The sequence below is a fragment of the Alexandromys fortis genome, unplaced genomic scaffold (assembly GCF_014885135.2).
Source record: "Alexandromys fortis isolate MF-2015 unplaced genomic scaffold, M_Fortis_MF-2015_v1.1 scaffold_43, whole genome shotgun sequence".
Lineage (NCBI taxonomy): Eukaryota > Metazoa > Chordata > Mammalia > Rodentia > Cricetidae > Alexandromys > Alexandromys fortis.
Window position 1 is genome coordinate 5,103,142 of NW_026067928.1, and position 17,167 is coordinate 5,120,308.

At 42.1% G+C, this 17,167-nt stretch overlaps 1 protein-coding gene across 11 annotated transcripts in view; it reads left to right on the forward strand.

Moving 5' to 3' along the window:
* Lmo7 (LIM domain 7) overlaps positions 1-17,167 on the forward strand; it is a 184,686-nt gene that overhangs the window by 144,117 nt on the left and 23,402 nt on the right. For all 11 annotated transcript variants that reach the window (XM_050144691.1, XM_050144683.1, XM_050144687.1 and 8 more), the window contains 4 exons: positions 4,658-4,775; positions 6,717-6,859; positions 8,070-8,793; positions 10,118-10,387. In XM_050144691.1, coding sequence (XP_050000648.1) covers positions 4,658-4,775; positions 6,717-6,859; positions 8,070-8,793; positions 10,118-10,387 — 1,255 coding nt within the window. The remainder of the gene's footprint in view (positions 1-4,657; positions 4,776-6,716; positions 6,860-8,069; positions 8,794-10,117; positions 10,388-17,167) is intronic.

Consider the following 17,167-nt stretch of genomic DNA (forward strand, 5'->3'; position numbering starts at 1 on the left):
CAATCCTTAACTTACTCTTTTTAAATTTCTATTTGCTACCCAAAGCTGCAAAATGTGCCTTATATTGCCTCCTTGGACTCTCTCTTCTATAGACCAGTGGTTCTTAAGTGTGGGTTGTGACTCCTTTGGGGTTTGAACAATGTTTTCACAGGGGTCGCCTAAGACCTTCAGAAAACACAGATATTTGCATTACAGTTCATAACAGTAGCAAAATTATAGTTATGAAGTAGCAACAAAAAGAATTTTATGGTTGGAGTCGCCACAATACGAGGAACTGTATTAAAGTGTCACAGCATTAGGAAGGTGAGAACCACTGCTCTAGACAGTCGGCTGTAAGTTCACTGAAGCTGGATTTCAGGATAATGGCCCTTATTTCCCTCTGAAACTGCCAGGAGCACCGTTTGTAGTCAAAGAAGTACAAGGAGATCAGTGATTTGTAGGTGACCTTCCTAAACTTCTTCCTCTCCCTCCCCTCTAGTACTGTTAAATTAATTGAAAAGGCAAGATGTTTGGTACACCTGCATTTTTGGATTGCAAATATAAACGAAGCTGTAAATTAGAGCCTTCAGAATAAGGAATTGTAACCAATAGTAGCAGGCACTTCTAAGAGAAGGAATTATAACGAACTGTAGCAGGCAGTTTTAAGAGAACGGCATGACTTACCCGCTCATTGTCCGTGCTGGGCTGTCCTTGGTAATTTCCTGGATGCTTTCTTTGGTGCTTATCTCAGTTCTGTGAGGGAGACAGGTGGGTGTTATCTGCATTCCGTAGACGGAGATTGCAGCTTTCCCAAGGATGGAGGCTCTCAAGTAGTAGAACCGGACTGGGGCTGTGCCTCATGAGGCAACTCACAGAGACTGCTTGGCAGGGTTGTTGCCACTCAGGGAACTCCTGGGACTTTAATGTCATGCGGTTAATGCTGATAAAGAAAGAGAGACTTCATCATCTTTGTACTCTAGAAGTTCTAGATTTTATCTGTGTGGGCTGGGGCCACCATTCTAATGTGAAAGCAGTTTATAGCGTTAGCATCTACACGGTTTCATTTGGTCACATCTGCCTTAGTAAGAATTAGTATACAACCCCAGGTTTGTAAAAAGTGCACCAGCACAGCCTTACCTAGTTAGCGTAACTTAGTAGAGGAGGAGCCAACGCTCTAAGAAGGGAACTAATTGATGTCTGTTCAGTGGGAGGGAAAAGCCTACGTTGCAGCTGAATCTAAAGCCCCGACTTCTTGTCTCTTGCTGAAGTCTACGCAGATTCCTATGGCAGGTGCTGCTGCTTTAATGGGGGGTAACTTTCCATAACCCAGAAACAAACTCTGCTCACAACCTCGCCTATAAAAAAAAAGACTTTTCTATCCTAGGCCAGGTTCAGCTCAGCTTTGTTCTTGCCATGTGCCTCTGGACTGCTAGGCTTAGCTCAGCGTTGAGGCAGTGGGGAGAGGCAGCCTGACCTTTGACTGGCATCCTGTGTGGGAAAGCCCCCCAGCAGTGCTTCCCAAGCCAGGAGGAAGTAAGAAGAGCAGCCACAGGCAGTTCTGGGCTGGTTACAAAGTGATTCCAATCTCTTCCCAAGGAAAGACTAGTGGACTATGAATGAATATTTCCTTTTTGTTTTCCAGTCTGTGCAGCGTCATGTGATGCACGGCCATCCTCCCCGTATGTCTTGGACCTCCACACATTTTCTTCCCATTTCTTACTGAGTATTTTTGTTTGAACTCAAAAGGCTTCTTTGCTTGTAGGCATGACTTCTGTCAGTGTATAGCTTTAAATCCACACAATCTAATTTAGTATATAGTTAGACCTAGTGAGAGGTATATTATACATGTGTAGGTTCATATTCATAATATAGTCATAATTCTATATGTAATTGATTACCTACTAAACCTATGCAATGCTATAAAAGTGATGCTTTCCCACAGGCCAGTTCAGGCTCACTGTGCTCCGGCTAACTCTTAGCACAGATACTAAGTGAGTGAATCTGCGTGTATGGTGCTCTGCTAGCTAGTATTTTCTTTCCAAATAACATATGGCTTGTGAGAGGGACGATCTAGGTATGCTTGTACATATATAAGATAGAGTCAAGAATTAGCATCATGAAAAATGCTTTAGCTAAACAGCTGAGAGAAGGGGCAGCTCACTTTTCCCTTGGAAGAGCCACAAAGTCTGTAAGCAAGTGGTAGAGCACTATCTAGGTCATCGATCGGATGCATTTATGGAGTATTCGCTACGCGCCGGTCTTTGTTTTAAACCTAGTGATATATCAGCACAATCAGACGTAATTCCCAATAATCTTACAGGTAACAGGGAGTAAGACTATTCTAGATGTCAATAAACATTCGAGGAGAGAGGGTTAGGGTGGGATCAGCCCCGAGAGACATTGGTAGAATCTCGTAGGCTGGAAAGAGAAGGAAGCACTGCATAACATTTAAGCGGATGCTTGGAGGTGGAGCAAAGTCATTGCTTCTTGCTGTCTTGCTGGATAAGGACTATTATGGCAGATTGAAGAGCAAGGGGAGAAGCAAGAGGCATGAGTATGTGCAAGACAGTCACTTGGCAGGCAGAGAGTGAGACCAGGGCACAGTGTTAGAAATGAGCATGGAGAGGCAGGAAGGAACCACATCATGCCAGACCATGCAGGCTGTTGAAGAAATCTACTTAGAATTTCGATGGGAAGAAGCTCAAGTCCGGAGATGGGTGTGCCATGACCTAGCTGAGACTTAGAAAGGCCCCTCTAGCTGCTCCTTTGAGCATGTTGAAGCTGGGTGGTGGAGGCGGGAAGATCTTTGGGATTCTCCAAGCAGACGACGTGATGGTGTAGGTCAATATGGTGAGGAGGAAGAGGTGAGAACGGTTAGATGTAGAAACAGAGAGCAGAAGAGTTGTGGATAGAGTAAGTGTTATGAGGAGAAGAAGAAGAGGAATCTGGGTGACTCCAAGCTTTTTGGTCCCAACTCTGAAGGATGGAATTGACCTTCACTGAATTGAGGAAGACAGATGGTGAGCCGGTAACTGTGGAGTGAGCCTAGCCATGGTTTTGAATGGCGTTTTACAAAAGGAGAGAGGCACCAGCGAAGAACTTTTGGGCTGGAGGGAGCATTTGAGGAAAGCCTTCTCTGATCATTTAAGCAGGCCTTTTGGCAATCCAGAGGAGGGTGGCCTGTGCCTTGATCTAGACCGTGATGGCGAGCAGAATGGAAAGGAAAGCGGCATTAAACGAGAAGATAACTAACTGAAAGCGAGGAGGAGAGAGAAACAAAAGCGAAAAGTGGTTCTTGGGTTTCAAATGCAGATGACGGAGGGCACGCACCACCTTTAACCCCCACAGAGGGAAAGCAGGATAGAGATTGGCTGCGCCAACAATAACATCATGTTTTTAGCGAGGTGCAGTTTAAAAAACTCCTTTCCAGATAACATTGCAGCAGGTCGCTTTACAGTCAAGGTACCTAGGGTATTTTTTCAGGAATAAATGCCTATTCATGAGGAATTGGAAACGAGTCAATGAGGGCAGGTCCTAGGCTGTAGCCTCTAGAGGCATTTGCATGGTAGTTACCTTTGCTTTCTGGAACCCACCTAGTTTGATGGGAAAAAAAAAAAAAAACCGTGATGGCGAGCTGTCGGGAGAATGCAGAACTTAGGTGCCCAAGGATTCACTAATACAATGACTAATATAATTACTTAGAATGTAATACGCAATAGCAAAGAACATTTCATCTGCCTCCGAAACTTTCTGGATCTATGGCCCTCTTGCTGCTCTCTGTGCTGACCTAAACCCTCCCTTTCTGGGAGGTCTTTCTCATCCACGTAGTCTGTATAGGAGCACTCACTAGTCATAGTCCAACTTAGTTGCTAATTTAAGTGAATGAGCCTCTCTTCTACAGCTGGGAAGCAGCTTTATACTCTTTGAGAGTTCAAAGTCTATCAGAAGATAATAGTTTTTTACAACAGCCTTTAAAATATGTGACAGTAATGGGGAAAACTGGCTTTGAAACCCTACTCCGGCTTTACTTCCTGATTGTGAATGTCCATGTATGGGGCTGCAAATGAGGCTGTGAGCCCTGCCTTGAAGGAGAGGGAATCTGAGGTGGTTCTGACAGGCTGTGGGAAACTACCTTGGTCTTCTGAGAGTCGGTCCAGCTGCGCAGTGGTACTGTAGACCTTAGAGAATTGTTGAGAAGACACAGCACATCTTTTCCTGGTGTTGAACTTGAGGAGAAAATATCAGGTAGTCACTAAATTATTTAGCAAGTGCCTAGCAAAACCAGTCAAACTTTACTAGGTTATCTTTGAGGGAGCATAGACAAATTCAGTAACGCGATGTTAGTGACTGGTGGTTTCCTGCCCCCAAGATAATCTTAGAGGTTATTCTTAGAGGTTATAACAAGCACTGCATTATTAGTTGTTCAAGGTTACTTTGACCATTTTGTGGAAAAAAAAAACACAAGCATCTCACACCTGAGTTGAATGCCAGGCTCTCGTTTCTGTGCTTTGGAAAAACACCATTTATCTGTGTCGTGCTATTTCAGGGCACTATCAACAAAGCATCTGGGTAGGGCAGTAGATATTTAGGTGGAATTTCTAAATAGAAGCCCAGTCTTCATGTGAGCCCTCAGGTCCAGCCACAAGAACCTTTGTGATGGTAGGTGTTTTTGTGACAGGAGCAAGTCCATGAGCGATGTCACCGCAGAGGATGTTCAGAACCTGCGTCAGCTGCGGTACGAAGAGATGCAGAAAATCAAATCCCAACTGAAAGAGCAAGATCAGAAGTGGCAGGACGTGAGTACTGAGGGGGGGGGGAGGGGGACCATGGTGCGCTTCCTGCTTCTCTCGAGGAAATTAAAGTACTTAAGAGACATTTTTCCTTGACATTTTAGCATTTAGTACTATAGAAAATGTACTGTTGTATGTCTTAAAGACCATCCTAAAAATATAGAAATATGCTTATTTTCCAAGAGACTGTGAGCTCTCAAAGAGTAGAAAGTTCCTGCCTAGCAGGATAGTAAACTTGCTTACACAGGAGAGTGGGGTATGACTACATTAATTATGCCTCTGCTAGCAAAACAGCATTGATCAAAATTGAGATTGAAGGGGAACAGGATCTAGCTCAGATCTTGGCATCAGTGGGGAGAGACGAAGAGTTCTCAAAGTTACTCGGAGATTGGGATGAAATACAACCCGGAGTAATATTTTGACTGAAGTCAGTATCTAATGCGATTCAAAATTAACTGTGCCAAGAGAGCTGGTCTATCCAAGTGTTTATGTAGACATAGACTTAACCTTTATCTCAAATCTCAGAGAAGAAAGTATAAGTCTTTTAGCTGAGCAAGGTAATTATTATAAGCTGTAGGAATATAAGGATCTGTAAAAGATAAACCAGACTCCCAAGCCCAAAGAAGTTAGAGCGCAGCTTCATGGTAAGAGGGCTAAGTGACAAGAGCAACAAGAGCACCAGAGAAAGCCAATCTTAATGTCTGAAGATAGTACATTGCTAAACTCCAGTGCCCTCTAGTATGAAACTTGATTTAATGATCAAGAAACAGCACTATGGGCTTAGTGTTAGAACTTGCCTTGTGTGTGATGCTCCAACTTCAACCCTCAATCTCTGTAAAAACCAGTAAAGAATTAGTATTACTTTCCCAAAACACACAACAAGTTTTTTTTTTTTTTATAAGAAAATGACTATCGAGGTGGGATACCCATTAGGTGTGAGCAGATGAACATTTGGGTCAATTTATTTCTTTTGGGAAAAATAGTCCATATTGGTTTCAGGACATTTGAAAAGCAGGGTTGGCCCTGGGTACCCCAAAAGATTTATAGGCAAACTTGGGAAAGCTGGGATGAGGTCCAGTTTGGTCTGAGACCTTGAGTATACTTCCCTTTGAACTGGGATTTCTTTTGAAATCCTTAGTATAGTGTTTCTCTGATTTGGAAATGGAGAAATATTTGAATCATTCAAAATGCTTCAATCCCTGAGTGTCACAACTGGCTCCTGCAACTAGGGATGCCTGCATTGGATAGATTGTCCAGGCTGATTTAAAACATACTTCTGATGATGTGGGAAGCAAGTATGGGCGTGTGCCACTATGACGGTCCCTGTTCTCTCCCCAGTGGACTATCTTCTCTGAAATCATAGTCGGTCCAAGGCGATTTGTGGTCTCTCCTTCTGTAGGTAGAACTCACTTTTCCTTTAAGACCCCTGTTCTTCTCAGTAGACCTACCCTGTTAGGCACTGATCTTTATGCATAGTCTACCTTGTTGAGGGGAATCACATTATAGGTATCTGTGTACCTACATTAATAAGATCGACCATTTACTTGAGCTGGACTGTTACAGGGACGTTTCTGTCCCTCACATCACAGTAAGCATGTGAATCAGGGGTTTGAGGTCCTATGAGATTGAGTTTGAAATATTTCCTGATCAACTTGACCTAGTACTTAATTGTAAACCTTAAGTATTCTTTGAGAAATGGACATTGATGTGATACTTTCCTGGATAACAAAAGTGGGATCTCTTATTAGGTCAGGGTTTTCTGTCAGGCACATGAGATAAAGGCTTAGTACAGAAAACACTGGCTATAAAAAGCAAAAATAGGGCACCTTGGCACAGGTGGGCGTGAGAGCTTTCAGCGTTGTAATAGGACACCCCAGCATGCTCCCGCCGCAAGGAAAAAGTGTGTAGAAATTCAGGTATGACCGGGCCAATGGGATTTCTTGTCAGGATCTTGCAAAATGGAAAAGTCGCCGGAAGAGTTACACTTCAGATCTGCAGAAGAAGAAGGAGGAGAGGGAAGAGATCGAAAAGCTGGCCCTGGAGAAGTCTGACCGAAGCTCCAAGACATTTAGGGAAATGCTGCAGGACAGGTAAAGGGCCGGGGTCTTTTGCGTTTGGAGATCCCAGTGTGGGAAATGGAAACTCTGCATGGGGTGGGGTATGTGGTCACCAGCTTCAACTGTAGACATGTATGGACCCAAGCAGCCAGGGTTTCAGGCTGAAGCACTGAAACAATATTACTGATCTGGGCAGCAAAAGAGCATATTACTTAGCACTGGTGGACAGGGCTCTTTGTCTCACACTGTACGGTCTTCTGTGTGTGGGGGGGTTATTTTGCTATATTTGATAGCAAAGCAAACAAAAATAGATAAAAAACCCAAACCCACTGGTTTTTCTCCTTTTAAAGTTTAAGCATAGGGTAGTCAAATAAAATCAACTTTTACTTTTAAATAAATGTTGTGAAATCTAAGAGAGATCTTTGTTCAATTTTAGTGGTAGAGAATAAATTATGTTGAAAGATATAATATGTTTATCTATGTAAGTGTGGATGTGTGGGTTTATTCTTTGAGTTGAAATGGCAGGAGGAAAGTGAAATTTAAACTTTCATGTGAGCAGTTAACTGTGTGGATCTGGAGGAGAGAGAGCAAATATGCTTTAGAAATAATGTCACAAAGGAAATTTGCTGCCAGGTGAAATTAAACAAAGCTCCGTTGTGTCTGAAACGCCGGTGCTCAAGACTTCCATTCCCTTAAGTCCAGCAGTCAGCCAGGGATGTGGGGACTCCCCACCAATTGCAGGGAGAAGCTGTTTCATCAGCTCTTTACGTATGGATAATAACCTTGAATCTATTATAATTGCCCTTGGGGAGTCTGTCAAGCTCCATGAACTGACTGGTGCTCTATAAAGTCCTGAGTCTTCTGTGCTATTATTTTTTTTACCAATACATTATACATTTTATATAGCAAAACTTGGCAGATTCAGATCGGTGGCCAGTCATTTAAAGCATTTTGATCTTGGAAGACATAAATTTGTGGCTAAGAACCTGCAAATAGTCCCATGTGAGACCTTCCTTATTTTGTTATTAAAATAGTTTATGATTAAAAATATCCATTGAGAGCCTCTTTAATCAAAGGTCGGGTCAGTCTCTTAACAGATGCTTAAAAGTTATGCATAATCTCATGTTAGTGTTGTGCTGATTCTTGTTTTCCGTGAGTAACCACTTACATATCAGTTATTGCTTTACCCCATCTGGGGGCAAATGCATAACTCTGTTGAAATGGCGCATTTTTCTCTGCCCAGGGAATCTCGAGTTCTGAATTCTACAAGGAGGATGTATTCTGCCGATGATGCCCTGGATGATGAAGTACTTCATCCTACAGTGACTCTGTCTGAAACCAGCTATCAGAGAGAGAGACTGGGAGACAAGACAACAGCTTATCCTGCCGAGACGGCCAAAGAAGATTCCACAACGTTTGCAAAGAGACAGGACAGTGTAGCAGCTGAGATTCAGCAGTCTTCTCATATTCCTGAAGAGCAGAGGCAGCGGCCGGCCCCTTTATCTGCTGCAGAACCACACCAGGCCCCCTTGTCTTCTGCAGAACCACACCAGGCCCCCTTGTCTTCTGCAGAACCACACCAGGGCCCCTTGTCTTTTGCAGAACCGCACCAGGGCCCCTTGTCTTCTGACGAGCCTCACCAGGCCCCCTTGTCTTCTACAGAACCACACCAGGGCCCCTTGTCTTCTGCAGAGCCTCACCAGGCCCCCTTGTCTTCTATAGAACAGCACCAGGTCTCTTTATCTTCCGCCGAGCCACACAAGGTCTCTTTATCTTCAGTAGCACTGCGTCCAGTCTCGTTCTCGTTTCAGCAGTCGCTGAGTACCAGAGGAGAGTCGACTCGGATTTCAGCTTCTCTCCCTAGAAGTTACCAGAAAGCCGATACAGCCAGGTTAACATCTGTGGTCACAGCGAGACCTTTTGGCACGCAGTCAAGGGGAATCTCATCACTGCCCAGATCCTACACGGTAAAAATGTCCTAGGTTCATTTAGTCTGTTCCCAAGAGCAATGAGTTGGGGAGCTTGAGCAGAAGCTCAGTTGGACAGATACAGGATGTGTAAAATGTTGATGACGTATACAAACAACTTTCATGAAATTTAGATTTAATAAAAACAGAGGTTTTAAACTTTAAAGAACAAATAAGATACGTTTTGAGACAGAACATTTTTTCTTGCCATATTTTTCCTTCTTTTGAGCTCTTCTGAAGCTTTAAGTTGAGCATTATGAAATTGCCAGCAATCAGCTCTTTTCTTACCTATGATATAGCACATTCTTAAAAGGCTCCCTTCAAATGTTTTGAGGATTGTATAGGTAAGGTTTTGTTCTATCCTTCCTTCCGACTTTAGAACTTGATGCCTGAGTCTATGTTTGTTGAAATATGTCCCCCTGTGTCTCTAATGGGATTCAGCACACTGAGGACATGTTAGACTCAATTATGTAAATGAAACAATGTCTGAATATTTAATGTTCATGTTCCTGTCAGTTCTGTCCACCTAGCCCTTAAGATCTTAAAATCTTGACATATAGATGAGAATTATGGCTTAAGAAATCAGAATTTGAGCTGAAGGAAGCCTGTGTAAATCAGCCAGGAAATCCCTGACCATCCCATGAAGGAAAATATAGACCTATTTGACAACATAAAAATTAAACTTGTATAGCAGGCAGTATGTAGGACAATTTAAGTCACGGATATTAAAAACTGCATTGTAGATAAAGGGTTGGCAATTCTAAGGTGCAAAGTATTCTTATAATTTGATGAGAGGAGATAAACACAGCAAAGGAGCTGGCCAATTCAACGGAAAGGAATGTAAGGAGAGTACAAAGAGGCGTGTGTAGCCTTGTGAGCCTGAGGATTAGGTAAACAACTGCTCAGCCATCTCACGGACAAGGATTTTAAATGCTGAATCTGTGCATTGCTGAGGAGGTGGAGATGCAGGTGTCCTCCTGCTCATGGGTACAGGGCTGCTGTTTTCTCTGTAGAAATGAGACATCCACACTGTGGGGTTTCCAGCAATGGAAAGACCGAGCTTGCAGTTGTATCTCTTGACCTGGAGTAGTATGAACAAACAAAGCAAGTTTGAGAGAACTATACATAACCATGCTTTTATTAGAAAAAGCGTTTCTCTGCTGGTGCGTATTTGGTGAAGGAATGCACCCCATGTTTTTGACAATAGTTACTTTTTCGTGGCAGGTGGATGTTATTTTAGTGGCCTTCAAATATGAATAATTGTTTTTAAAAGTGAACCCAAGGCTAGCAGAATATGGGGTTTAAAATGATGTTTCCTATCTAGATGGACGACAGCTGGAAGTACAATGGCGGTGTTGAGGTTGTCAAGAGAGCTCAACAGAATTTCGTCATAGCCCCTGCCCCGAAGCTTGACTCCACCCAGTTTGTGTTGGGTTCATCCAGTGAAAAGGAGGCAGCCCCAGGAGAAGATGTGGCAAGCATGTCCTCTTCCACACCCCTTTCTTTGCTCTTGCAAGACCAGGCAGCCACTTCAAAAGCCACACACTCTGGAGAAGGGAGAAGCTCGCCACTGAGGGACGTTTCAAGGTCCCAGGTAAGTTTAGGGGGAGGGTTCTTAGTCATCTGTCTCAGATGCGCAAAGATTTCAATCTGGAGACTGTTGTTCTAGCCTCTGGCTCGTACAGTACAGGCTGCTATTTATATTATGCAAAAATATACTGGTCTATTTTTAACAGATTGTGGAGGAAGTAGATCTTTCCAACTTTTAGTTTGTAGCTCTCAGACATCCTCCATGAGCTGCGTCTCAGGAGACGTGGTCCACCAGTCTCCTGGGATGTTTACCTGTAGTTTTTCTTACTTCACAGTTCTCTGGTTTCTGCTGCAGACCTAATGTATGTGTGAGTTAGCAAAAGCCTGTCTCTGTGGAAACTAACCAGGAAGAAACTGTCTTAGTGAGTGGATGCTTGTCTCTAGGGACACAGCTCTGTGTTTTCTCTTAATCGTCTTGTGACTTTTCATAGTAATTTCTACTTTCGAATGGGCACATTTGCTGCCATCCCTTGTCTCTTAGTCACAGCCTGACAACTGCGGATCTGAACATTTGGACTCCAAATAAAATACACCAGCAGATTAGAAACGAATGGGAGTGTTTGCCATTTTCCTGTTTAAAAGCCTAACAGATGGCTTTCAAGACAATTATTAGGTGATATATTTCCTTTCCATTTACATGCTAAACTCACTAAAAGTCTTTGTCAAGCTAGCAAAACTTCTTTAAAAAAAATCAAAAGCCAGCAACACTCTGGTTAAGCAACTTGCTAGTTGTAAGCTCCTTCTCATGAAGGCATTTTTGGACTTTGACTTGGTCCATAATTCCCTGCTGTCTTGGAGCATAGTTTTCCAAGGCAAAAGATAAACTATGTCTCTTAAATATGTGAATAAAATAGATTTATGTGAAATAGTTTGGCATAGCATATTTATTTACCTTTATTAATTTTTTTAATTATATAAGAATATTTTTAAAAATTTCAACCCTCCCTTCCAGGCTATAAGACACTTTCTTTGTATCTGAGAAATATAAGAAAAAAATCCTTGAGAAATATATAATTTATAAATAACCAAAGTTAGCACTTAGTAACTTTAAGTTTTGATTTTATTTGATAGTGGTGTTTTCTAGTTCTTGTTTCTTTTCTGTTCTATAAAAGTTTTCCTATACATAGTTACAAATATACTCTAAAACAAGTTTTCAGCTAGCAAAAATCATCCATTGTAAAATATTGATACATTTAAAAAGAATTGGGAATACATGGTCATCATTATAGGTCTCAGTAAATGAGAACAGTACCTCTCTACTATGCTTGGGGAAGGTAAGGTACCAATAGGTGAATAATGAAGGCAGAGACAAGGGGTCTTCTGTTCTATGGATATGTACGTTGCCTTCCCCCTCTCAAAGAGCAAACTCAACAAAACAGCTTGATGAATGTGCTGCCTGCTAGATGATGGAACCTCCTTCCGGGTGGCAGCTGGCACACTGTACCTATGGATTAAGAAAAAGAGGCCATGCGTGGAGTGTGGGTGTGTCCTATACTCTGGTGATTTCGAGAAGCCCAAATGAACCTGGCCTCGTTTCAGCTTTCATGATAGTAGATTTCTGCTGTTTCTATCAAGTACCATTCTACCGGGGAAGAGTTGGCTTCTTTTAAGCATTGGAGTTAGTGGAATTCTTGAGCACTGTTGTACTTCCGATGGTGCCTTGCAGGTTTCTATTTGGCCTATCCATTTCTATGCTACCAGGAGAATAGTTTATGGAGCTGACTCCAGAGAGGCTGTGCATGCATAACATCTGATGAGTGAGATGCACAGGGTCCTTGTGTGTCACTCTTCTAGATTCTCGATCAAGCTCTGTAGCTCTAGATATTCATAGAAAACAAACATAGCACAAGTGGCTGAGCTTCTAGATGTTCTGGTAGCCGTGTAAAAGGATGCTCCTTCCGGCTTTCCCTTCACTCCCATGTGCTTTGGCAGCAGTGCCCTTGTATGTCTTCTTTCGGGATCTCTTATACTGTTATCCTTTTTCACGTCTGTTGTCAATATTGTCATCCAGCTCATTTTCTGTCAATGTAGGTGATTAGAAATAGCCATAGGTGCTTGTATACAGGACTCATTAATTCCTGTGTTTTCTACAGTCTCCCAAAGCATTTTGTCCTTTGGGGGGAAGTTCAGGATACTATATGGAGTGCTGAGGTTCCTCATGAAGTTCAGATTCCCTTGATCTTACCTCAATACTAACTGATGTTCAATGAGTACATATCATAGGCAAGACAGACTTTACAGAGTATTGTATGGGAGAATTCTTAGCACAGCCCTGTGATGTCATCACCATGGTTATTATTCTTGCATACAGATAATTGAAAGCATGGATGCTCACCCTCCTTTTCCGAGACCATCCAGAGCACTGAGAGATGGAGTTAGGAGCCAAACTCAGGAAATTTTACCGAGTATTGACTACCTCTTACTACATCAAGGGAAAGAAAGGTGCCTGAACTTCCTAAGAAAGCCTTCCTAAGAAAGTGTTATCACATGTTAGTTATTATTATTCTTCCATTTGAAGACGTTCACTCTGCTTATCACTCTGCTTAATGCCTCTCGAGTCCTCCAAAGCCAGGCAAAACCACTTCTTTCATGGTCCATGTATTGCATCCTCCTGGTTGGAACTGAATCGATTCTTGAAAGCTTCACTCACCAACTTCCTCCTTGTTGCAAATATCCATTCCCATGCATTGGACACTATAACCTGCAAGACCCACTCTGCCATCCCAACCCTTGTTCTGCTTTAATACCATGCCTTTTATGTTACACCCCCGATGAAGTGTGAAGGTGGGAAGCAAGATGATCTTTCTCCTGTTAGCCCAGGACCCGGATATGGCTGTGTCGTCTTGGCTTTCAAACTAAGTTTATGCACATTAAATAGGATTTGATTTAATTCATCTGGACACTGCTTAATCAGCATGTATGTCATGTTTAATGTAGTTTCTATGGGAAACGAAGAAAGTAAGTCTGGAGCATCAGCCACAGGCATTGGCACCTTTTAAATGTTTGATTTAATCCTCTCAGTCACATTGAAAGTAGGTGCTATTGTCTCCACTGTTCCTGGTGATATACTTGAAAGTTCAATTATGTGACTTGCCCCAGGCTGGTGAAATACATAGCCCTCACTCTATTTTCTCATACTCTAACCACTAATCATGAGCAATTCCTCCTCCTCCTCCATTATGTCATGCTCAAAGTTGAGGATTGCCTTATATAATTAGGACACTGGTTGGAGCTAGAAATATTCTCTGTACTACTGATCCCCCTGGACTGGTTTTTCTCCACCCACCTGTTCCCAAAGCTGTTTATGAAATAACCACTCTGAGGCTTATTAGTTACAATTGTTTGGCCAATATCTTGGACTTCTTACTGGCTAGCTCTAACTATTAAATTAACCCATTTATATTAAGCTGTGTATTGCTACGACGCTATGGTTTGCCAGTGTATCATGTTACTCCTTCAGTAGTTACAAAGTGTCTCCTCAACTCTGCCTTCTCTCTCTCTCTCTCTCTCTCTCTCTCTCTCTGTGAGTGTGTGTGTGTGCATGGCACATGCGTACAGGTGTCCACAGAGACCAGATGAAGGTGTTGGATCAGCCAGAGCTGAGTTACAGGTGGTTGTAAGATACCTAATATGGATACTGGGAACTGAACTTGGGTCCCTTGGAAGGAAAACAAGCAGTCCTTCCCACTGAACCATCTCAGTCTCTCCTGACTTATTTTTAACATCACCGTGTTTTCAGAGTTTTATACCAATGGAGATCAAAGTATCTTCTGATGGTAAAGTTAAAGATAAAGTTAACAAAAACTGGCCTCGAATTCTCAATTCTTTTAGCTCGGCCTCCCAGGAATTGAGATTACAGACACAACCCCATGCCTGACAATGAAATTATCCTTAAAATCATTTTGAGGCAAGGTGGCACATATTTATAGAAAGTCACCTGAACTGAACTTATTTCAGAAATGTGGAATGTGAATTCTACCAAGCAGGCACAGGGAGATACTGGCAATGTAAAAGTGGGGTGAGGTGTACTCGGCATGTTCTATAAGTAGATTACTAGCAGCTGTGGGGAAGGAGGGCTGGAGAGACAAGAGCCAAACAGGTGATAAGAGGGGCAAGGGCAAATGTGTGTCTGAACTATGATGCAGACTTGTAGAAGGATGGAGAAGATGGGTGTCTTTATGGTCATAGTCTGTGACCTCGAGGGTGTGAGTAGGGAACCGGGAAGAAAGCAAAGAGAGGCATTTCTTAGTCTCATAGCTCGCTAGGTAGAGATGCGTGTAACAAAGTGTGAAAAGTAGGAGGAAGCAGAACATTCTGGGAGGAAGATGTTTTAATTGTGGAGCTGTTGATCTAGTGGTTGAAGGCACGCCGGTGTGCTCAACTTACTTAGGAAAGCATATGGTTAGAAAGATTGGGAATGATTGGGGAACTATATGATGCAATAGAAAAAGAAAAGACGAAGTGACAAAATTAAGTTGTGACTAGAGAGACTGGGGGGTGGGAAAGGTAGAGAGGGTTGATAGGTGACTTTAGAAAAATGTCCTTAAATTTGAGGAATCATTGGTAGTGCCTGGTGTACACACTTGTAGTTGGATTTTGTAGGTAAAAAAGAATCTCAGGAGGTTTGTATAGCTGGCGGGGGTGGGGTGGGTGGGTAGGAAGGTGACCCGCTTCTCTGTAGCAGTAAATCTATGAGGGTGGAGAAAGATTTAGGTACATCTTTGGAGAGCAGGGCCTTGATTTAAAGGCCTCTTCCTTCCTATTCTTATCCCAAAGAGACCCTGGAATGCACTAAGGAACCACACAGACAGAAATTTGAAGATTATTTTCTATGTTATTCTGGATTGTATCACCCAAACATGCCTTCAGTATCATGTTTAATCAAATGAGAAGGCTTTCCTTAAGTCAATACCTTGGTCTAGTTGGAAACATTAGAGGGGAATGTTTGGAATAGTTTGGTATGTGTAAGATTGACTCTGATTTTCATTAATTCCCCTCTGTGGTGACATGGAAATCTTAATCCATCAACTCTAGGAGAAGTAATTCATATTCTTGTGGTACCAGGTCACTTTTTTTTTTTTTTGTCTTCAGACAGAGTCCTCTTTTGGCTCATCAGCCTGGCAGTGAGCAGGGATATCTTCCTTTCAGTGTACTTCTGTTCAAATTGTAGCCAGCCCAAGGGGAAATTTTTTTTTTGTTTTTTTTGTTTTTGTTTTTGTTTTTCGAGACAGGGTTTCTCTGTGGTTTTGGAGCCTGTCCTGGAACTAGCTCTTGTAGACCAGGCTGGTCTCGAACTCACAGAGATCCGCCTGCCTCTGCCTCCCTAGTACTGGGATTAAAGGCGTGCGCCACCACCGCCCCCTGCGGGAAATTGTTTTTAGATCAAATGCTGAATTGCTGACGAATAACTATTATCTTCTCTTTTTCTGGCATGGACAACTGAAACTACTTGGTTTCATTTATTAGTCATCAAAAATTGAGGCTTCCTTTGATAATTTATATTTTTGTTCGTCTAGTTCAGAAAGGTAACTCCCTAATTCTGTAGCTCAGATCCTTTGTCCAATACTCATTTGACTGAAATTTTGTATAGAAAGTCAAAAATTAGAGATCCTGCCTGAAATCATTGTTGAATAGTTCATGTTTGATTACAATTGTAGCTATGTTTGCATGGAAGAAGTCTCAAAAAATAATCCAGTAGTATAGGAACACAACACTTCACAGCTTGCCTTAAAACCTGTGCCCTAAAGAATTCCACAAGGAAGAGGTGACAGAACTGGGAGCCTGGGACATACAACCCTCTTCCTCTAGCCACCATTGCACACTCTAATATTGTGTGTGTGTATCATGTATACATATATATCTATGTTTTGGGAAGGATGCTGTGTATATTAGATTGTCATGTGGAAGAAGGACTCTTGAACTCTGAAAACGTTGAAAGTCAGTGTCAGAGAGAGAAGTATTACTCCATTCAGTGCCATGCAGGAGGTCACTCAGATATTGACAGAGATTCACCTGTAATTGTCCACGTGTTGCTCTTCTCTGCCTGTGTCTTGTCCCGAGGATGGACGGGGCAGTCGGCCAGCATGTAGTCATAGCAAAGCCATCTTCCCGGTTAGTAGGTGCAGAGAGGTGGGTATCTATCTGTTCCTTAGTGTATTCAGAGATTTCTTTTCAAGCTCAGAGAAGCCTTTTAGGGAGAGTTCTGATTTTCTGTAATAGTGAGGCCCTTCCCTCTATGGTTGAAGCTCATTCTCCTTCATCTTTTATTTGGAAGGAAAGGACAATGTTCAGTTGTAGTCTCCCACAGAACATTTTTTAAATGGAGTTGGAGACTATTCATTAAAACACCATCTCATCTTGTATTTTTCAACTAATGAAACCCCAGTTAGTGGTTGGAATATCTAACACATCATTTGTCTCTCTGTCCTTGTATAACAATAGATTCTGTGCTTCCATGGCCTTTATGTCAGGTCTTTGTGTGTGGGAGTGTGGTAAAGATGACCACCCCCTTCACCGAGTCCTATACAGTTTAAGTGTGAGGTGGTTTTGACTTGAATTACCAAAGGAAAGTTAGATTTTTGATGACTAAGAGATGAGCTACACATGTAGTTTCAGTTGTCCATGCCAGAAAAGAGAAAATAATAGTTATCCATCATCAATTCAGCAGTTAAGCTGAAAGATAGTTACCAACTAGTAACTATCTCTATTCTCAGCCAGTTTTTTTTTTTTTTTTTTTTTTTTTTTTTTTTTTTTTTTTTTTTTTTTTTTTTTTTTTTTTTTTTTT